This window comes from Lissotriton helveticus, chromosome 3_2 (assembly GCF_964261635.1).
Source record: "Lissotriton helveticus chromosome 3_2, aLisHel1.1, whole genome shotgun sequence".
Lineage (NCBI taxonomy): Eukaryota > Metazoa > Chordata > Amphibia > Caudata > Salamandridae > Lissotriton > Lissotriton helveticus.
In genome coordinates, this window is record NC_136062.1 from 168,082,087 (window position 1) to 168,105,729 (window position 23,643).

Below are 23,643 nucleotides of genomic sequence, written 5' to 3' on the forward strand. Positions count from 1 at the left end.
AAATCACGAAGCATTATTGTCCAGGTTACGGGACAGGATGGGTCTGACAGGAATTGTGCTGAAATGGTTCATCTCTTTTCTACAGAACAGATCACAACGATTCCTGGTCAACCAATCACTTTCACCTCCATGCCCTATTTCAATCGGAGTCCCTCAAGGATCAACGTTATCCCCAGATCTGTTTAACCTCTACGTTGAGCCGCTCACAGAAATTCTCCAAAAAGCACAGATATCGTATCACATGTATGCAGATGACACGCAAATATATCTAAAGATCTCTTCCCTAAAAGACTTGGAACGAGTGAACAAGGCTTTAAAAATGGCTCTGCAATGGTTAATCACCAACCAACTGAAACTTAACGCCAACAAAACGGAGTTCCTACTAATCTCACCAGCAAGGAGCCGTACGGAAATAAATGAGTGGACGAAAGTGGTGACTGCGCTAAACTGCACCCCAACATTAATCAAGTCAGCGAAATCTCTAGGAATCACTCTGGACGAGAATTTAGACATGAAAGCCCACATCAACTCAATGGCCAAGAATGCCCGATTCCACCTGAACTACTTAAGGAAACTGAAACCATTCATCTCAGAGGCGGATCTCAAATTAGCTATCCAATCCTTAGTTATTTCTAGGATTGAATACGGCTGCACCACCTTAGCGGGCTTACCAAAATTGTCCACAGCACCATTGAAAGCATGCCTAAACGCTGCGGCAAGAATTATCACCGGATCTAGGAAATATGACCATATATTGCCACACCTGAAAGCTTTAAGTTGGCTACCCTATGAAGCAAGAATCCAAATGAAGATAGCTTGTATCACCCATAAAGCGCTACACCACAACACTCCAGGATACCTAGCGAAGAAAATCCAGCTATCGGGAGGGAATCGACCAGCGAGGAGTACTGGAGAATTTCTACTACGGCCAGCCTTTTTCCACAAGAAAAAAACTTATGATAGAGCGTTCTCAGGAGCTGCACCCAGAATATGGAATTCAATTCCTCCTATCATCAGGAAGATCCAAAATGTGGCATCATTTAAGCGAGAAGTAAAGAGCTTTCTGATGAAGAAATACACTACCTAGAATAGATCAGTCACGATCTGACAATTGACCTAAATATCATACTTGTTTACACATTCTATCTCTGATAGAAATAGTTCCACCTCTCTCTTTATTTATCATCTACCTCTTATCATCTACCTCTTACTTGTTTTCCGTATAACTGTTTGATATATATGTCTACCTAGAATAGATTGGTCACGAAATGTCAATGACCCAACTATTGTGATAGAAGTATATCCACCATTGACTATATTTATCATCTACCTCTTATCATCTACCTCATATTTGTTGTCTGTATAACTGTTGATATATATGTCTTTCCCTACGCCTTCATATGTTATTCGTTCTGATGCCCATATAACTGTTTGATATACATGTCTGTTGCATACGCCTATATGTTAAGCGCTCTGATACCCACGGGTCTTGTTCGCGCTATACAAAACTTTCTAATAAATAAATAAATAAATAAATAAATAAATATATATAGATAGATAGATAGATAGATAGATAGATAGATAGATAGATAGATAGATAGATATACATACATATATATATATATATATATATATATATATATATATATTTATTTATTTTCAATGAGAAATCTTTGTTACAGTTAAGTAGTTAAGTTATGATTACTTACCTAAAGTTAAGATTTAAGACTGAAGAATTAAGATTTGGTCATACAAACCTCAGACAATCAATTAAAAACAATAGTTCTGATTCTATGGATATAATGTAGAACCAAAAAAGCACTCAGATTTCACAGTCATAGTAAATTGCACAGGGCAATACATTGTACAGGGCACACCTAGGTTGATAATGTGATCATACATGACATGACTGATGACTTCTAAAAAACCATCACTGAAGACATCTATGGGTGCAGGATGTGGCCTATTCCAATGTCCTTGGATTTGGGCAAAGGCTATTTCTGACCTGTGCATTCTCCTGGTACAGCTTGGGATTTATTTCCTTCCAGTCCCTGGATACTGCCAGTCCAAAGAACTCCCTGGCCTTGTTATAGCAGCAAAGCCCAAGGTCTCTTCCTCGCTGGATGCGACTAGCCATGTAGTCTGTTCGGGAGTACTGGAAAGGTCCATACCAGTAGTCTGTGAAGTACAATCATACAAATGTTTTTAAAAAAAACACAAATTAAGGGGGAGGTCATACAAAATGCTAAGAACATTTAGAAATTTAGAAGTTTGTGAGCATCCAATTTGTGTAGATTCCTGCACATTCCCTTCAGGGTAATCTTGAATGTATTCATTTCATAGCAGGAATGTAAGGATGCATTTGTGACATTGTACAGACCCTCCAGCCTTTCGCGATTTCGCGATTTGCAAAACAATCGCGAAACCAGCTGACTAGCGCGATGGCTGCGATATTTACAATTATTGCCGCGATAATTGTAACCAAATCAAACATTACCCTTTTATAGGCTGTTTGCGCACATGTCACTACTGCCGCCGTCCAGCCGGCGAATACCTGCTGTGTCCCACTTGACAAGATCCAATCCTTTAGCCTGTGTGGCTTTGATGTGTAAATGCAGCTACTGGCGCCTCGCTCCGGGAACAGGACTTTCTCTCATCATGACGCCTGAGGCCAATAACAAACTCTGAGCCTGCTGGCGAGGCCGCACCCCTTCCTACCTTCTGGCAGGCGAGTACTGTAAGGGCAAAGGTCACGGCTTACATCATTTCCCAAGCGCTAAAGTTTATCTCCCCGTCACCAAACCCTGTGTTTGAGGCTCGTGTGCAGCGTCTGTTTACCTGCTGCGTTCACCTTTCCCCTTAAAAGCTCAAGGCCGGTGCTCTGGGAGGGTGGGTACAAGGAATGCGACTCTTTGCCCCCAAGTGCTCGAATACCGCTCACTTTACCTGTGTAACTGAGTATTAGAACTAATAAACAGTGGAGCGGCCCGAGGCACTGCCGCAGTAAGGAATTGCGACACGGAAGAAAGATGCAAGAACATTTCTTGCACCTCTGATGTGTGGAAACAATGGCCTCTGCCCTGTCCTACATTTCAGCTTGAAAGGCTTCAGAGAACCTGAATCTGTGATCTTTCGAGTACGGGGCAGTCAAAAATAAAGCAGGAACATTACCGCATTACTGCTGCTCTTGTCCACGACCAAAGTGAAAACCAAATATAAGTCCTGGTGAAAAGGTTCAAATGGACTCGTCACTGCAGATGGCCGTGACTAGATGGATGACGTGGGGCCTGGTTGGATTGTTGCAGTCCACTCTCTTCCTCACTCAGGACGCAACCCACCGAGAAAATGCTAGGATGGCAAGCCAATCATTCCCAGAGCAGCACATTGCTTAATTTGAGCGGGGGGGGGCGGGTAGGGGGGACACCAAATCAAGGGGAAAACATCACAGATCGGGAAGAGAGACAATTAGAAAGATGGCACCCCGTCACAAAAGGAGAAAGCAGGGACCTGCCAGAGTGAGATAATAGAGCAGGCAGTGTCTAGCAGTGGAGTACCAGGCAGGAGGTGGATTTAAGACAGGCGCGCAACACCCATTGGGCTCACCGGGCTTCAGCCTCCCCACCCGTTGTTTGTGTCAGCCCAGGATGACACAGTTTCGCGGGCTGGCGACGTCTAATGCAGCCGCACCCGAGTACTTAACAGGTCTTTCAATCAGGTTACAAAGGCACAAGGCTAATGTCCTTCCATTTCTGGTACTTTGCTGCAGTTTCAAGATATTCTTAGAGTTTCTAATTTCTCAAATGGGGGTATTTCTGATATTTATTTGTTTCCCTAGACTTCATTGCTTGATTTCGTTCAAGAGAAACTGTCACTCATAATCGTTGAATGTCACTCATATTTACACTTAATTTATGAAAATGTCACTCATAGCAACCTGAAGCCTTGGCAATTATGTACCCTGCAGCAGTGCTTCAGAACTGCTGGGGATATTTTAAGGCCATTTTAGACCATTGGGTTTCAGATAGGAGGATAGTTTTTTTATGGATTTCTTTGCCTTTGTCCACTCACAAAGTGTCACTTAAATTGTCACACTTAATTCAATGCATTACTTTCTAGTAAAGCGCTCTAGCAGCAAAGCAAGACTTCCTGTATGGGTCATATTTGTATTATCAATATATTTGCAATGTTAAAAAGGGTGATAGAAATGACTGTTTTTTAAAATGGACATGTCCAGGAGGCAGCAGTACCCCAGCAGGGGTGCATACATGGGTGCTAGAACACCCCAGGGAGAAATAGGCCCCCTCTCACGAGGTGAAGATTGGAGCTGTGCTTCTGTAGAACCGCAGACACTTTAAACATGCCAGTTTCACAGTGGAATTCCCTGTTAAATCAGTTTACATTGATTTAAGGCTGAAAATGAATGCTCACGAGTAAAATAAAGTGCCGCAATAATGCCACTAAATTTCCATTTTTGTGCCGCTAAATTTCCATTTTTGTGCCGCTGAATTTGCAAATCTATGCCGCAATATCCTGGGGGGTCTGACTGTATACTCAAAATGGTATGCTCTAAATTTATAACAAATAAAAACCAAAGGAAATGATGGACGGAGTGTTGACAATACAAGCACTCACCCCCAGTCAACTGATCTGGGTTTAATCCATCACCGTTCTTTAGCCCACTCTGCCACCCCAGTTCAGACATGGCCCTATGCAAATCAGTCTGACCCTGTGCCTTATGGGAACAGTCCAGCCCGAACTGCCAAGCCATGCCTTCCCGGGACCGGAAACAAGCTACCGAGGACCGGTTTCTGGCATTTCAGCCTTCTTCAGCCCGGCTTGCTTGAATCCAGTGGCAAAGTGAGCAACATCACCCTTCTTTAGCCCACTCTGCCACCCCAGTTCAGACATGGCCGTATGCAAATCAGTCTGACCCTGTGCCTTATGGGAACAGTCCAGCCCGAACTGCCAAGCCATGCCTTCCCTGGACCGGAAACAAGCTACCGAGGACCGGTTTCTGCCATTTCAGCCTTCTTCAGCCCGGCTTGCTTGAATACAGTGGCAAAGTGAGCATCATCCCCTTTTGTATCGCTTTGTTCGCCCTAAGTGTGGCAGGGTATGCTCAGACGTGAGTCCCTTGTTCACTTAGCCACTGGATTCAAGATAGCCTGGCTGATGAGGATTATGAATCCGAAACCGGTCCCAGGATGCTTGTTTCCGGTCCAGGGAAGACATGGCTTGGCAGTTCGGGCTGGACTGTTCCCATAAGGCACAGGGTCAGACTGATTTGCATATAGCCATGTCTGAACTGGGGTGGCTGAGTGAACTAAAGAATGGTGATGGATTAAACCCAGATCAGTTGACTGGGGGTGAGTGTTTGATTTGTTCAAACGCTCCGTCCATCATCCCCTTTTGTATCGCTAAATTTATAACAAGGTATAGCGCCACATTAGTCATGCAAGGCAGGTTGTCTTTTAAAAGTATTAGATGGCTGAGTATACCTGTTAGACCTGGCTTTTTCAGCTGGTTTATCCCCAGACCTTTTGCTTTTTGGCCTCCTGTTTTGGTTGGTTTTATAACTCTGGGTACTTTATCACCCCTGATGAGGGCTTAAGTGCATATGCTCTTCCTGTAAATTGTATTTATGGATTGATGTTTCCACGATTGACTTATTTGGCTTACAAGTTCTCAAAGGCCATCAACTCTATTTTAAGTCTCCCCCGCCCGAAGAAAACAGGTGCTATTCCAGCTATTTTAAAAATGTTTAAACTGCAATGCGTTCCAGTAGCCATGTATGGGTCTGAGATATGGGGGTTGGTGAAGAGTCACTGCATCCAGCAGGAAGAAAATCAGTTTTGTAGAAAGCTTCTGGGTGTTCCAATCTCCACCTCCCAGTACATCTGCCATAGGGAACTTAACCTAAATTGTATCTGCGATTTTATTAGTGCTCGCCCTGCTCTATTTCGGCTCTCAGTTTGGAGGAACAAATCTGCATCCTTAACGCAAGAAATTATAAGTGATTGCCTTAAATGTGAAAGAGGAATGGACATTCCCTGGCTCTCGGGGGTCTATCAGAGTCTATGTAGTATTGTTAAAGGCAGTCTCTTTTTAGACCCAAGCAGAGCCGACTCACTTCACAAGAATGAGCTGAAAAACGCACTTTATACACTTTAGAATTCAGAAAGGATCAGTATGGAATCTAAGAAATCCTCCGTTCTTAGTTACACGTGCAAAGATCTGTATAGGTATCCCCTACCAATATATCTTACTTTGCCAATCACTAACTGGGAAATAAGCCTCCTATTTCGGTTGAGAGCAGGAACTGTAAAAATTTTGTTATGTTTCCCTCTTGGCTATCGGCCAAACCTCGTGAATACATCATGTCCCTGTGATGGAGTGAGTGCACAAACTGATTTGCACTTTTTCTTTTTTTGTAAATAATATTTAAAATATGTGAAATGGCTTTTAACCCCATTTTTTAAAAAACATAGACCTGTTTCCTTGGAAAAATCTTATCAGATGTTGTTTTCTTTAGAAAATGAAGAAATAGTCTTTCGCACTTGCACTTTTTTGAAAATCGCCACCCGAGCCCGTAAGATGATGAACAATCCCTGTTCTTTTAAAATTCTGTATGGAAACCATGCTAAATTGTTTGATGTTTATTATGGTGTATCAAATGAACTGTGTAATATTTGTATAAGGATTTTATAATATTATTGTAAATTTGTTGATTGTGCTTTTATGAATTCTTGGAATTCGAATAAAGATTTATGAACTGAACTGACTTACTACTAAGTGCCTAGTACAATACACTGTGTGTGCCCAGGGCCTGTAAGTCAAATGATGCTAGTGGGCCTGCAGCACTGATTGTGCCACCCAAACAAGCAGCCTTCCAAAAAGGTCTCAGACCTGTCACTGCAGTGTTTGCGCACAGTCTCTACTGCCATGTCAACCTGGCAGATGCACCCACTTGCCAGGCCCTAACCTTCCCTTTTTTTACATGTGAGTCACCCCAAGGTTTGCCCAAGGTAGCCCCATGGACAGGGTGCTGTGTATGTGAAAGGTAGGACTTGTACTGAGGTGTGTGACATGTCCTGATAGTGAAATACAGTGTTTTCATGTTTCACTATTGAAAGGCCTTCTGTCCCATAGATAAAATGGGAGCTTACTTTATAACATCTTATAAATATAACGTCTCATTGGGAAAAGGTAGAAAGATGGAGTTTAGTATGTCTGAACTCAGATATAAAGATGCATCTTTCAGTAAGGATGATTTTTACATTCTGGGTTTGAAAATACCACTTTTAGAAAGTGGGTATTTTCTTTATTAGCCATCAGTTTGCCTCTGCTAGGTTTTTGTATTGACTGTCTGGCTTTGGAGTGCCAGGGGCTGGGGATGTGCATTCTCTCAGACAGCCACTGTGGGGGGTGATGTGTGCCCTGCCTTTCCTGAATGAGTCAGGGCTGGTCTGAACATACCTGGGCTGCATTTAGCGTAGGAGGAGATTTCCTAGTACCTGAATGGGCCTAGTCTGCCTTGCACAATGTTTTCTCCACCTCCTGCCAGGAAGCTGGACCAGGGAGAACCAAACTGGTTTTGACTAAGCACAGAGACTCTCTGCCGCAAGAGAACAAAGAGAAATGCTGTATAAATATAGGGCCCAGATCCTAGAACTTTAGATTACTTCTGGAATTCAGGAGGAACCTTTGCCAAGGAGAAGAGCTGGAGCAACTGAAGAAGAAGTACTGCCCCTTGCTGGGTGCTGTCTGAGGTTGGCCTGCAGTGGGTGCTTCTGCCAAGGAAAGGACTAGGACTTCACTGTGTGCTGTGTCCTCTGCTTGAGTAAGAGCTCCAAGGGTTTGTAGTAGAGCTTGCCTCCTGTTTTGAAGTCTCAGAGATACAAAGACTTCACCCGCAGCTCCCCTGAACTTCCTTGCTGGGAGTTCTGACCAGCCAAGAGGGGCCTGCTGCTGTTCTGGGCCTCTTGGGGTTGTTCCTGCTGTTAGAGGCTGGAAAAGTAATGCAACGACGAGAAGCGTGACACATCCATGGTACTTTGTGTTGAAAGTGTTGCATCTATAGTTTGCTATGGACAGAACTGTTTTAAAAGTCATATTTTTATTACTGTAGCGTGGATTTCTGTCATTTTAGTTTTGTTTGGTTTAGATAAATATTACTTATTTTTCTAAACTGGTGTGGTGTCCAGTTGTAGGGCCAGATGTAGGTCGCCCAATACCGATCGGTAACGGCCGAAATTACCGAATTTCGGCCGTTACCGACCGGTATTTGGCATTTGGAATGTAGGTGGCATGATTGAAGGATTTGGTATTTTACCGAATCGGTAACTTACGGAATCGTAAATTACTGAATTCTTAACATACCGATTCGGTAAATTACCGAATCCGTAATGTAGAGAGTACTCAAGTGAGTGCATTCCTGAGTTAAGGATTTGTTATTTGTAGTTGGTGGTAAGTATCGAAAACCTTTGCAAAAGCAATTATTTTGCTTTTACAACAGTGTGATGTGGCAGACATACATGCCCTTAGGGCATGTATGTGTGCCACAATGCACCCATGCACTATTCAGGGGTGCAACAGGGTGTCAAAGTGACACCCTGCCACCTTTGTAAGTCTCCCCCCTATTACCAATTCGGTATTCAGGCCCATAGGAATGAATGGGAATTACCGAACCGGTAAATACCGAATCGGTAATTACCAAATTTTACTGATTTGGTAAAATTTACCGAATCACTATCTACATCCCATTTACCGGTTCTAAAATACCGAATCGGTAAAAATCTGTATTTTAGAATCGGTAAAAATGGATTACCTACATATGGCCCCTAGTGTTTTCACTGTATTACTGTATGTGTGCACAAATGCTTTACACACTGCCAGCCGCGGCCCGTGGAGGGAGTTCGGTGGGGCAGGGAGGCGGTGCGGGGGAGGGGCAGGGTGGAGGGTGGCAAACAACGGAATATGGATAATTGCAGGTAAGTAAACAATGTAATAATTAAAACGAATTTCGTAGCGCACCCTGCATCGCAAAATGAGATAAGCCTGTCTGCTCATGCTTTTGTACGCTTAAATTGAAATGGGCATTATCAATAGTGCGCAGAGCAATTAAACTACACTTGAATTCATATGTACTTACTGACATGGAACTAATACGATTGAAAGAAATTTGAAACAACATATTAAAGTGTGTTTTTCTGGCTTCGGTTAACGAGGTCTCAGTTAGCCCTTAATGCCATATAGTCCAAAATGGAGTCTGTATCATGTTTATTCTCAATTTATGCTTCTGCCTGACAATACGTACAGCAAGGCGTTGATTTTTTATTTCTGAATGACACTGCTCTTGAACAAGGTCTGTTCGAGGAAACATTAACAAAATCTCCAAGGACCTACCTCTTGCATGCAGTACTGCATTCATTCTCAATGGATAACTGTTTATTCAAGTAGTTTGTTGTAACTCCTCCAGATGACATTAGGTCAGAAGGTTTGTATGAATATTCATGTAGTGGGTTACTGTTAAGGTGATAGGGTTATATAAGGATTCATAACACAGCAATATGGCTGTTGAAAAATCCACTTTTTTCTCACACCATGCTGCCTTTGTAGTTTTAATGCTTTGTTATAGAGAAAATGGATATACACCCTTGAATTCGGGGGTCAGCCGAAGACACTCTGCCTTCTACCAGGGATGCTGCCCATTTTCTTTCTAATTTTTCTGCACATTTGCAACTTATGGTCTGGTTTATATTTGGGCGCATGGCATGTTATCCCGCTAGGGCAGTGCAGTAAATTACTCCGTCGTCCTGGTGCAGGGACCACCCTCCAGATTTATGAATGACAACGAAGCTAGCCCTCATTTATAAAGCATTGCCGGCAACTGCTGTGACAGCAATTCCTATCAATGCATTTTTTGGTTGGTACAGAGCTCCGTCAGGGGGATGGAGCTCTGTACTAAACAGTTTTTTGTTATTATTTTCAAAAAGAGGATACTGAAACTGGAATTACTTTTGGAAATACAACATGTTGTTCTACCCATGCAATGGGAGTCCTAACTATTGGCACGAGGAGCATTTAGCAGTTTTCACTGCTAGAATTTTCCTGGCAGTAAGGGGCAGTGAAAACTGACTTGCCATTCCACCTACCTATGGGGCTCATTAGGATTGCGGATTTCCTGCATCCTCCGGGCCGGCGGGAGTCACCGCCGGCCCGGAGGATGCGGGAAATCCGCTGCGGACTGAAAAAGACCCCCCGCCAGATTAGGATGGCTGGGGGATCGTTTTTCAGTCCGCAGATTTTCCGCCGCGGTCGCATTCCGACCGCGGCGGAAAAGCAATAACATGGCTGGCGGTGTCTATCAGACACCGCCAGCAACATTATGATCGCGTAGAAAGTATTCTTTTCCACGGCGGCTTTTCCGCCGTGGAAAAGCATACGGAGATTGCCTTCGGGGGCCCGTTGTGGGCCCCCTGGGTGAAGAGGGGGTGGGGGGTGCACATGGGGGATACCTATGGTACCCCCTTGCATTTGCGTGAACAAAGCAGCAGGCACCGAGCGGTGCCTGCCGCTTTGTGCGCGCAAATGCTGTGCATGCATTTTTAACATTGCGGCGGGTGCAGCTTGAAGCTCCACCCGCCGCAATGTTAAAAATAGATCTGTATGGAGGGACCGCTGCTGCCCCTGCGGACGTTCCCTCCTACTCTATGGTGGCGGACGGACTCAAGTCCGTCCGCCATCATAATCGGCCCCTAAATTCGGTGGTCAGGATGACAGGTTAGCCTCCGATTGCCCTTTCTCTGCAGGGCCATTGGGGACTTTTGGCCACTGTGGAAATGAAGTAGTTGCCAACATGGCCATACTTATGGTTCGCCTGCATTTATATCCAGCAGACTACTATGTTGTTGGGGAGGAAACTACATTGCCATTGCACAGAGTTACCCTCCTGCCAACGTATACATCGGGTACTCAATCTTTTTCAGATTTTGCCTACTATTCTGAATTGTTCCTGTTACTGAAAGCTGGAAAGGATGCTGCGCATTTAAAGATGCTATTGGTGCATCTTCATTTTACAATTTCTGTATTTTACCTTTACATTTTTGTAATAAAGCTGCACGGTTTGTTTAAATTCCGCTCTTCAACTCACTTTTTGAGTCAGTCCTTTACTTACTGACTGCATTTTGAAATGTTGTTTTGAACCTTGTCTCTGGGACATATTGTCACATGATTTGAGGGTAACACCATACCCAATCCACCCAATGTCTGGTTGTTCCTTTGAGATATAGATTTTGAGAGGAATATCATGCGCACACTTCTGTGCCATTCTTACATATTTCATCCATCTTTGCTTCAAATGGCAGATGTGAAACAGCCACCAGCTTAAGCGTGTACTCTCAAAAAGCGCATTCAAAATTTTAATTTTTGCATATAATCACCAACACCAACTTTGGGGTCTACTACTGAGACCCAGGTTTTGGGAAAAGAAAGTTACTGGAACCCACAATTTGGGGAAGAAAATTTACAGGGACCAAGAATCTGGGAAAAGGCATTGCACTGTTTGCACGCATGTCCTTGTATATTACGCAGTGGTGGACGCAAAGTTGCCCACCCTTTACACGTCACAGAAAATATTAAAAGAATGCTTGCTGACACATAAAATTAACATGCACTTTGCACATGATTCTTACGTGACACCATTATCTATGCACACATTGCATCTGACAGCACCACTGCAGAGAGTTTTTGCTGTAGATATTAAAGTTTCTCACATAGAATGTCTACTAATATCAAATAAGGAATACTTTTTAATGCTTAAAACTATGAACTGTCTACACCACATAGAAATGTATTCATATAAATGATCTAGAAATAATAATTTGATGGTGATTGATAAAGTGATTGACATGCAATGACATTAAATGTATAATAAGCTTCATTGCAATTATAAATGAGGCAATTTATGAGTCATAATGTGTGTAATATTACAAGAATGAATATTAGTAATGTGTAGTCATTCCAAAACATCCTCTTCTCATTATTGCTGAAATCTGATTCATGATCCCTAATCGTGTGCTACATTCTCTGTATAACTTGCATAGATTTTGGGCCATATGTATCATACTTCCGTTTAGCGAATTCCAAATAGCGAATGTTAAGGAATCGCTATTTGAAATTCGCAAAACGGTATGTATGTACAAAATCCCTTTTCAATAGCGATTCCTTAGCATTCCTAATTTGCCATTAGCAAATTGCTAATCGCAAATTAGCCATTCATTTCCATGGGCCAGGAGGCCCATAGGAATGAAAGTGCAATTTGCGATTAGCAATTTGCTAATCGCAAATTAGGAATTTTTTCAAGGGTGCAGGGGTGTCTCAAGAACACCCTGCTGGACCCCTGAAAAAGACATTTGGGGGCATATGGCGCACATACATGCCCTAGGGGCATGTATGGGCGTCATATGGCACCTTTGTTTTTTTGTAAAAAAGCTTTTTGAAAAGAATTCGCAACTTACCAACTAGAAGTTGGTGGTAATTTGCGAATCCTTAATGGCAATTTTTTAATATTTTTTGTTTGATACATTGCATTTAAGGAATCGCAAAATTTGCGATTCCTTAAGTGCAATCGCAAAATAATGAATAGCAAATTTTGCAATTCCTTATTTTGCATCAAACATGTTTGATACATACCATTTATCTAATTAGCATGCGCAAAGGCCGAAATTCGCAGAATTTCGGCCTTTGCGAATGCTAATTAGCTTGATACATATGGCCCTTTGTTATTAGCTCCTAAGTGTATGTGTCTATTATCCTTCCATTAGTCAAACAAGAACAATTTTGCAATGTATGCATTAATGGTACACATATGTACTTTCAAGTGTAGTTTTAAGTCACACTTATTATTGTGTAATTTGATCATTCCTTATATGCTAATTAAACATGAACTAAAATCCCTAAAGGATATTATATTCGAATATGTTTGAAAATTCATACGTTTATTAAAAGTGTACCATTGCTTTAAAGACAAAAGTTTGTATTTACTCTCAAGGCCTGTGCTTCTACTAGCTGTATTACCATAGAGCCAATGTACTGCTGTTTCTGATTACTTGTTTTCTTGCAGGTGCAGTTTTAGGATAGATACTTTTCTTGTAACAGCAATAGATATATTGCCTGAGAAAATAATTTAAACGAGAAGCACGTGAGCACTGTATCCTCGAAAAAAGACTATTCAACTCTTCCATGAGTGAGTATAATGTACTGTTCCCTTGTCCAGTGTGGGATTTTTCTTTACTGTTGCAGTTTGCAATGTAGAGACTTTAAGGACAATGAGTTTCTTATGATGATGCGCCTAAGTGGGCATTACCTGTGGATTTCATGGACCATTATCTATTGACAGTCTGTTTGAAGAGAGACTTTCTTGCAGATCTTTATGGAACACATTTTGATTCCAGACCTTTCAGACGTTTTATGGAACTTTGCTAAACCTTCCTTTGCTGATTCTTTGCGTACTTCCTAGCTGAACCTGTTTCTGAGATCCTATGCAGTATTCACCTAGGACCCTTAACTGAACCCCTTCCATGATACCCACTATCCCTTTGAGCAGACTTTATGAGGTCTGATCCTCAATAATCCTTTGGACTTTGCCCCACGTGTAGCTCAGGCTAAACTCCTATTTCTGACTATTGAAGACTCTTGATCGAGCTTCGGATATGCTCAACCTTGTTTTATTTGACCACTCTGTTGTCCCTGGTTCTGAAAGGAATTCTTTGACCTCTGTGTCTCTCTGAACTACTTGAACCATTTTTTCATTCTGCTTGGGTTATTTAGATTACTAATGCATATAAAAGATAATTTGAGACTATTTTCAGAACATCAAATATTGATGTTGCTAACCTGTATTGCACTCACAAATTTCTTGTATGTCTAATATTGGTTCGTCTTCATTTCTTTAGGTCTCCCTGTTGTAATATTGTACTTATACATTATGGTCTTGAGAGTAACTTGTAATAAACACCTTTGAACTTGGCTACTGATTCCTGGTCCTCATTGTGTAGCCAAATCAGGTACACTGTTAATTGAGCGAATGAAGAGTGATACTTCAATATCTCCCACCCTCAGTGTGATTAAAAAAGGTCTATCAGTGGACCAAGATTAAGAAACGAAGCACTGAGTTCAAGGCATCTAAAGAGAATATAAATGAAAATGTGGGCTTAGAAAATGCTGGATCAATAGTCAACAAATGCTGATCCATTTCCAGTCTAGAGCAGCATGCCTTACATGTTCCAGTAGCAATCAACCTCCTGAGGCGTGATCCGGGAGTATAGGCGCTGTCTATTTCGTTTTAATATAGCTGCCAGCGGTTTTTAAACGTATCTGTTGCTTTTTACCACTTGCTGTATATACACTTACCTGTGCTCGGGGAATTGCAGGGATCAGCGGTAGGCATCACTGTAACGCGGGCAGCGGGTCGGGCTGTTCCTGCAGGCTCACCCGGATTGGCTGAGAGGTCCGTCATCTTGGGGGGAGTGCGAGGTCAGCGGGGCAGTTCTTCTAGCCCAGGGACTACAAATGCAGACACTGCCACGCCCGCGCAGTGGGCGCGCCACCAGCGCGCCAAAGGCGTGCCAAAGGCAAGCCTGTCTGCGTCCATCCACCCCGGGTCGCCGCCAGGATCCCTGGACCTGCCACTACAAAACATATCAGGTTTTCACGGGACAAACTCGTTTCCTTGAGCTCTCACTGTCCCTCCTCGACTTGAGCTTTCAATGAGCCCTCCTTTCAGTGTCAACTTTGCCCTTTTCATCTGCTCTCTTCTGAAAGGGCTGGACGCTTTGCCAGCCATACGACCTATAGGTTTTTGAGCCTGAATTGTCGCTCGTTGGCAAAACATCATGCGGGGGTTTTCGATCTCCTGGTCGACGAGTGCCCTGATGCCCTCTTCCTCACGGAAACGTGACTTACTCATGACTCAGTGGCTGAGTCGTGGTTATCGCTGCCACCGGGGTATGTACTCGCAGCAATTAATAGAGAGGGGGCAGAGGGGGAGGTATTGCGGTAATTACCAAAGAGGCCTACTCTCTCAGCTTTTGCAAGGAAACCATAGCGGGCTGCGAAAGTACTTTATTTAAAATCCATTTGACCCACAATCTCACTATATCCGGCCTGCTCATCTATAGACCCCCAGGCCCGTCTAGTTTGTTCAGGGAAAACCTATTATGTACAAATGGGTCACTGGCTAGCAAGTCAGCTAACTTTACCATTCTGGGTGATCTTAATCTTCACTTAGAGAGAGGGGGAAATGCCAAGGCTACGTGTTTCCTGGCGTACTTAGAATCCTTCCAGCTGGTGCAGCACGTCACTGACATCACCCATGTGGCCGGTCATCTGTTAGATCCTATCTTTTCTAACCTTAGCTCTTTGACTGTTCCCCCACCGGCCCCTCTGGTCTGGACCGACCACTTCCTGGTTTCTTTTTCTTTGCAATCTCAGGGCAAACCAAAAGAGCCGCACGTAAATCGAGCGCTCAAACGCCCTTGGCACAAACTGGACCCAGACCCATCTTTCTGGCTAGCTAACTGAGCACCGGCCGCAACTTCCAAGTGATGCGGAGGAGGCCAATTTGTGCCTCCAAGACAGGCTGACAGCGGGTCTGGATAGCTGTATCCCCGCCAAAAGAGGGGGTAAGAGCCGTGGGTCTACGAATCCCTGGTTCTCTGAATCTCTTACGTTGGAAAAAAAGAATTGTAAGCAGCTAGAACACGCATGGAGAAGCTCTTATGAACCGTCAGCTAAGACAGTGTATCGGGCAGCTATTAAACAGTACCACAAAAGTATTCGCAGAGCCCGGGCTGACTATGTGGCCAGTAAAATCTTATCCAGCTCTAACCCTGCTAAAACCATCTTTTCGCTGCTTAACGGTATGAAGAGTGCAGGGATCAAGAGGACCTCTTCCATCAACTCTAACTAAAAATGCGATGAGCTAGCCCAGTTCTTCCTGAATAAAGTAGAGCTGATCTACAGGGGGCTAATGATGATGCCTCCCCTTTCCAATGCTGGGCTGCTGGGTGTCCCTGGCATCTCAGGGGCAGTCAGTTTGTCCTCATTTCCTCTCCTGACCTTGTTAGGCTTCGAGACCTTGTTTTCAAAAATCAGATCTGGCTCCCCGGCAGATCCACTGCCACCTGCCCTTCTTCGTCAACTCTGTCCCTCAATCTCCCCGGTATGTCTTGAGCTGGTTAACCTATCTTTGAGCTCAGCATCCGTCCCCCGGGCGTGGAAGCATGCCAAAGTGGTCCCATTATTAAAAAAGCCTTCTCTGGACCCGAGTGAACCTGGAAACTACCAACCAATTTCCCAGCTCCCTTTTTTGGCCAAGCTGATGGAATCCCATGTTAACTCAATCCTGGCCGAATTCTTCGAGCAGAATGCTAGCCTCGATACAACTCAGCATGGTTTTCGGCCACGGCACAGCACTGAGTCTGCTCTACTTACCGTATCAGAGTGCATTCGAGGGAGTTTGGACACAGGGGACTCTGCGGCACTGGTTCTTCTGGACCTTCGTGCCACCTTTGATACGGTCTCCCATGAGAACCTCTTGAATTGTCTCAAGGAGGTGGGACTGAGGGACCTGACACTGGCCTGGTTTCGCTCCTTTCTTGAGGACAGGTCCTTCCAGGTCCTAGTTCCTACATACCACTCTAGGGAGGCTGCTTTACATCAGGGAGTACAGCAGGGCTCCGTTTTGAGTCCCTTGTTGTTCAACCTGTACGTCAGACCTCTGGCCGAGGTGGCCAGGAGCAGGGGGCTGTCACTGGTGTCCTACGCCGATGACACCCAACTGTTGTTTGCCTTCTCGAAGAGGTGTGACAACAACCTGATTAAGTTTAAGGATGATCTCTTGGCAATCTCAGACTGGATGGCGGCTAACTATTTACAGCTGAATGCCAGCAAGTCTGAAATTCTCCTCTTTGGCAGGGATCGTGAGCTGTGGTCCGACCAGTGTGGGCCGAATCACCTTAAGCCCGCCCCTCTCCCCAAAGAGGCAGTGAAAAACCTGGGCATATGGTTTGACAGTAATCTGTCTTTTGAAAAACAGTTAAAAGCCGTTGCAGGGACCTGTTTTGGACTTTTACGTCGCCTTAGACCGCTGCTCGGGTTCTTTCCCCCTAAGGTGCGACAGACTATCATCCAGGCATCTATTATGTCCAGACTGGACTATGCTAACTGTCTCTACCTGGGCGCCAATAAAGCAAGTATTCAACGTCTTCAGAGGGCCCAGAATGCGGCGGTTCGGCTTCTGGTCGCTTTACCTAAATCGCACTCAGTTGCCCATGTGCTGCCTAGACTCCATTGGCTGTCAGTTGAGCGGCGTATTGAGTTTAAGGCACTGTGTTACTCCCATAAGATTCTGGCAAGACAGGCCCCGCCAGGGCTATTCCATCTGATGAAGTACTACGAGCCAGGTCGCATACTGCGCTCTGCTGATCTTGCATTGGTCCGTGTCCCATGCATCCGGAAAGCGAGGGCTGGTGGTCGTTCTTTTGGCTACCTGGCCGCAAAACTCTGGAACTCCCTACCCTTCTCGATGAGAGTAATGCCGAATCATCTGGCATTTCGCAAAACCTTAAAAACGTGGCTTTTCCCCTGCTAGTAATGTATCAACCGCCAGTTACTTCCTGGCTCCGGTTCTTGGGTTTCTGATAGCGCTGGGACGTCTCGTCGCCGTGGCAGCTATGCGCTCTATAAATCCTAAAATAAATAAATAAATAAATTTACCACTGTATAAGTTGATAAAATGCATGGAGTCTGGCATCAGCGGATGTGTTTCAGTGCTTCATACTACATTTTCACAATGGCGTTGGCTGGGGTGTTCTGCCAGGTGTCTCTGCCAGTGTGCCATTAGGAATTACAAGATATTCTACCTGATGCAGAATTTACTAAGATACATTTTCACCGCCAGTGTATTTAGACCACTAAACTTGATGCAAATGTAATGAATCTCATAGAGAAATTTGTGCTAATTTTGAAAATGGGTCTTTCTCATGCCAACAATTTGTAGTTATCCTGGCTGATGAGGGCTGAAAGCCCGAAACAGGTCCTAGGATGCTTGTTTCCAGTCCAGGGAGAACCTGGCCTGGCAGTTTGGGCTGGACTGAAATTGTAATTTGAACTTTATTGTTTAGTTAATTAAAACCATAACAATTTCATTTGCAGCACACAACCAATAATACAACTTTTGAAATACTCATTAAAACAAAGGGAGAGAAAAAAAAGAACAATCACATAAAAAATTTGTATAAATGAAAATAAAAACTAGATAATTTTCCTCCAGTTATTCAAAACATAATGAAAGGAAATGAGGCGTGAAGATTCACCATTAGCAATTATAGACTTGGGATGGACTGTTCCCATTGGGCGCAGGGGCAAGACTGATTTGCATATGGCTGGGTCCAAACTGGAATGGCATGGTGAGCAAAAAAACGATGGATTTAGGCCCTGATCTCTATACTCGGGTGAATGTATGACATTGTTCTGCATTCTATCCATCAATTGTTCTTTTTGCAACACTTTGTTGGATGGCAGATTGTTTATGCAAAATATGTGTTAAAGGTTGCTCGTATAGTTTTACTCATTAGACAGCTAGTTAATGAGAAAGAACCTCATACTGAGTGAAAGGCAATACCTTTGATTTAAGAAAATGATCTGTTTGTGAAGTTCTCATTCTTAAGATGTTTAAGACACCTACAGTAACTACTTATCCAATTTGCAAGATATTTGGGCCAGTGTTCTTACTAAAAATCTCTAAATCAGCAGGGCAGGGGGAACATTGGCAAAATATTGAGATGTGTGAGAGGCACAGGGTACTTGAAATTATTTTAGATAACGTTAGATACTTTGTATGGAATTTAATGTCAGAATCAGCCACAGATCCTTTACTCACCACTGGTGGAATGCTGACGGCATTGGGTTTCTTTGAATACAATCAAATAGAGTCACAGGAATACATTTGTAGTATAGGAGAATGCAAATGTAGATAGCCTTTTGTGAAGGGTTGCAAAATTTAAGACGAGTCATTGATGATGAAGTGATTGTTGTGTTTTTCCCCAAAAGGAATGAGAATAGCTTTATGGAGAAGAAATGGAAAGCAAAATACAAAACGGATAAGCCTTGCTTTGCATTGGAAAACAGTACATAGTGGGTGCCCTTTGAAGATCACCTACCCTGCAGCAGTTCCCCTTTGGAAGATGAAAATTAACTTCTGGAATGGTGAAAAACTACTGATGTAGGGGACAATGTGCATAGCTATGTAGGGAGCTTAGGGATATTTTTTTCAGGTTTTTATAGTGGGAGCCTGTCCCCAGAACATTACAGTACTCAACAACAGAATAACTCTATGTACACATTAATATTTTTTGTGCACCTTATGGACACAGGGAGGCTGAACAATTTGGCAGAAATCACAGAATGTTGCGTCGATACTAGAATTTGACGCTGATTGTGCAGTTTCCAAAGTTGGCAGCTCTAGCCACTAGGCCACATCTCCTCCCTAGGCATACATTAAACTAAAGACATGATTTCAGATTTAGAAGGGTGTCCAGTAAATAATCCGAAAACTAACGAGAATATAAACAGATATAAGGGAGTTTAAAGTGGGCAAGTCAACTGACCCCTCTCAAAAGACGCTGAGACCTGCTCTTGTTCCTGTCATTTGTCACTACATGCATTTTGAAAAAATCACCTTTTATATAATGGGGATGACTGAGATGAGACTCACTTTTCTTAAATAGGTTCTGATGATATGGTATTTCAGCAAGAGACCAGAGTTCTATCTGGTGAATTATGTGACTTTTGTAAATGTCGAGATAATGAAGTACTATTCCATTGCAATTATCTGAAGGACTCCTTCAGGAATTTGATCTTAGAAGATAAACTAATGCTACTTGTCCATGCCTGGGAGGGTGGACAGTTTAACAAGATGATTGTGGAGAATGATCAGCTAGTTGTAACAATGATCTGTGGTGACGGATGAGATTAAGGAAATTGTGTGTCCTTATGGGAATACAACCAATTTATCCACCAGTTTCTCACCATTTAAATTGATGTATGCACTGGTACCTAACTACAGGATAATATTAGGTTGATAATTTGGTTGGAGAAAAGAAATGGTTGTGGCAAGACAGAGGAAATGCCAGGAACAGTGTGAGGATGACCACAACATCAAGCGAGGCATCGGTGCGCCTAACATAAGAATAGTGTTTAGATCATAATAGAGAAATAGGCTAAAGTGTTTTAGGGAGAATTGGTCTTCAATTAACCTAATGGAGCCAATGAGAGTTTGTGCAGTTCAGTAAAGTAAATCATTCACAAGCTGTGGCATCTAAGCATAATTACAAAATGCAAATTCAATTTAGGAAAACTAAACCTTGGTCAAAGAGTACTGTTCTGTAAAGGTACAATGAGACATAGGTTTGTGCTTGAAAAATCAGTGAACATTAGTAGGAGAGATAGATGGACACATCTATGATAAACATAATGGAGCAGTAAAGTTGTTGATGGAATGAGTGTGAAGACTGATGTAGATGCACAAGGCAGTCATGATAAGACACGGGTGTTGGCATAGGGAAGGAGTAAAAATACCCGTTCCTTCCAAGTAATTAATCATCAAGTAGAAGTTTCTTCCTTTATCACTCAACAATTACATATTTGAAATCATAGATAGATTTGTTTTTTGCATTGTGTTAACCTGTGTTTCTGTTTGAAACTCAATCTGTATGGTGTCTCCATCCTTGAGGAACTAGTCCTATAGCATGTGTTTCCAGGCTGTCAAAATCATTAATTTACCAAATGGCTATTATAACTGTCAGATGAAAGCCAGGGCTGTTGTTGTAATATACTTACAATCTCGTCAGGCTGACTTGAATTCTCATCTCTACAAAGAGCTGTTTAGCAGAGTTATCAGGTCGGGGTTCCAAGAGGCTTCATTTGCTTAAACAGTTATTTAATAGTTTGCAATATTGCATGGCTTTGAGATATTACTTGTTTGCTGCTGTGTAGAGAAGCATCATGATTGTTTGCATTACTGTCTCATTCTGCTTTGACTTACATTTTGCTCTGCTATTTATTCATGGCCACTTCTTCACTCCCACTTACACACTATCTATCCTCTTTCATAGAGTTATTTCTTTCTCACTGCTCTCTGTTTAATTTCTTCTACATCTTGCCTTATTTTTCTTTCTTTCTCCATCCCTAACTCTCTCTCTCACACACACACACGTTGTTCTCTTGTTCTCACTCTATTTCTTTGTCTGTAATTCTCTTCTGAACATTTGCTCCTCCAAGGTCTCTGACTTACTCTTTCACTCTATACGTTTTCTCTTGCAGATCTTGCCTTTCTTTGACTCTGGCATGGATTTACAGTTACCACAGCATGAATCAGAACAAACTTTCAGAGTTCCATAACAGAGTTACCTCTTAAATCTTCCACCACAATATGATCTTCCTTTTCGGCAATCTGAGAGGCCATTCCCAAGAGGAGGTCATCGGTGTCCGTAGAGTTCCGTAAATTTGGATTCTAAATATTGAAAAAGCACAGTTGACATAATCAGGATGCTACAAATTAAATGGCTTCCTAAAACTGCTTGCATGAATTGAGTGATACTGAGAAGGAGTGACGTTCTCTAAAGAGGCTTACTAGAGATCTGAGCTAGAGTCCAGAGTTCACCATGGTATGTTTCTCAAATTAATTTAGTCACCACTAATGGTAAACCCTGGTCCCTGCGGTCCTCCACCACCCAACCAATTGTACACTGTACAGCACTATAAAAAAGGTGTTTTCATTATTATTGACTAGCGACATACACCACCAAGAGAGCCATATTGTAACATACAGATGTGCCAAACTCTTTTTCAGGGATGCTTTTATAAAATAGTACAGGTTGTACTGGGGTCATTCTATTTTTTAACACTATGGTTTATGGGTTTTCACTGGGATACTATGATAAACTACCTGTGAGAAAGTAATACTTTTTGCCCTGATCACCCCCATTTTTTGCATTGGAACTGGTGGTACCTGACTCTGACTGTGCCCTGGGCTTTACTAACCAGAAAAAAAATTAAAAAAAAATAAAATACTAAAGTTAGGGTAGGGTCAGAGGCCAATTTTAAAGACTCAACAGGATATTTAGCCCCTTCAGAAACCGTATAAACACAATATATATCCCGGGGACTATCCAAACAGGACAAAGATACTGTAGCCTTCCAAAACTCTCTCTAGAAAAAATATACAAAAATTGTACAGATTCCCATCACTCACCATTCCAGGTGATATGCTTCATCATCCGGGTCTCCTTTGACAGGGCTTCAACTCCACCCTATTGATGGAGGAGCCCAAGGATGTTTTACACAATTTATAAGACTCTCCAGATGTGAACTAACGTGTTATAGAGTGTATGGGAGTAGTGCAGTGCAAAGAGTGAATGTGAAATTAAAATTGAAGCGTGATTAGACCACAATTTATTCTTGTCTATCACGATCAATCGTTAAAAACAGTGCAAAAGAACAGTTTCAACAGATAGCTGTTCAAAATATCAGTTGGTCAACATGTTTCAGCACTTGTAGGTAAACATACACCCAGTGCTTTCATCAGGACCTATCAAATATCAATGGTACTGCAAAAAGTGAAAAAGTGAAAAAAAGCTATGGGGAAAAAACGTATTTGAAAAATACAATGTGAAACAATACAACCTTGTTATTTGTTTCCCAAATCACAATCCTCGTATCTCTTGGAAACCTATAAGGAATACAAACAAGTGATTGTACAGAGAGATCAACAAACATTATTGGAGGACAGTATGTATGCCAATGTTTAACCTGTGTAACCTCAACGGATGAATGACATTACAGCACATGCTTTTACATCGCATGCCTTTACAATGCGTTTTTTACAACGCAAACCTTTACAACGCATAGCGCTTTGGGGTGCTGGATAGTGAATAGTTTAATTTACTATTCCAACTCCAGTCCCCGTGGACACTAGGGAAGGTGTTGGATAGTAAATTAAACTTATTACCTATCCTAGAGCGCCCCCCAGCGCAATGCGTTGTAATGGTTTGCGTTATAAAAGTTGCGTCGTAAAGGCACTGCGTGGTAAAAGTTGCGTTGTAAAGGATGTTTCCCAACCTCAACTGGTTATCAGGTTTGCCCTCATGGTGGGCTCCCATCCATCGAGCCTTACCTCAAGAGTATGGAGAAATTACCTCACCCCACCTGGCAACGGCTCAGGACAAATGAGGCACCGCTCTAAAAAAGGGGAAAACAGAATACACCAGCTGTCATTAAGGTGCACTGTTCCCCTCTAACGTTTTTCAAAGAAGACAGTTGTCCAACAAACACAGCACAAACATAACTCTCAACAAATACCATATAACATGTAATGTTTTTCTTATGACACTTATTCATGAAAACAAGAGCTTCATAGCTGAGACGTGAAAATACATTCACAACCAGTATCCCACTGACACTGAGATTTTCAACTGTAAATAGATAATCAGGATATTTATTCAAAGCCAAAGTGGGGCGGTTATGTCAAATTAATGTTAAGTCTTAATGGCAAAAAAAGTTTATAAAGAACATACCCGTGAC

At 42.6% G+C, this 23,643-nt stretch overlaps 1 protein-coding gene across 2 annotated transcripts in view; it reads right to left on the reverse strand.

The window, feature by feature from the left end:
• LOC144826531 (dual oxidase 1-like) overlaps positions 1–23,643 on the reverse strand; it is a 1,074,750-nt gene that overhangs the window by 547,043 nt on the left and 504,064 nt on the right. For both annotated transcript variants that reach the window (XM_078684961.1, XM_078684960.1), the window contains 2 exons: positions 21,472–21,574; positions 2,006–2,178 (listed from right to left, as the gene is read on the reverse strand). In XM_078684961.1, the coding sequence (XP_078541087.1) occupies positions 2,006–2,178; positions 21,472–21,574 (276 nt within the window). The remainder of the gene's footprint in view (positions 1–2,005; positions 2,179–21,471; positions 21,575–23,643) is intronic.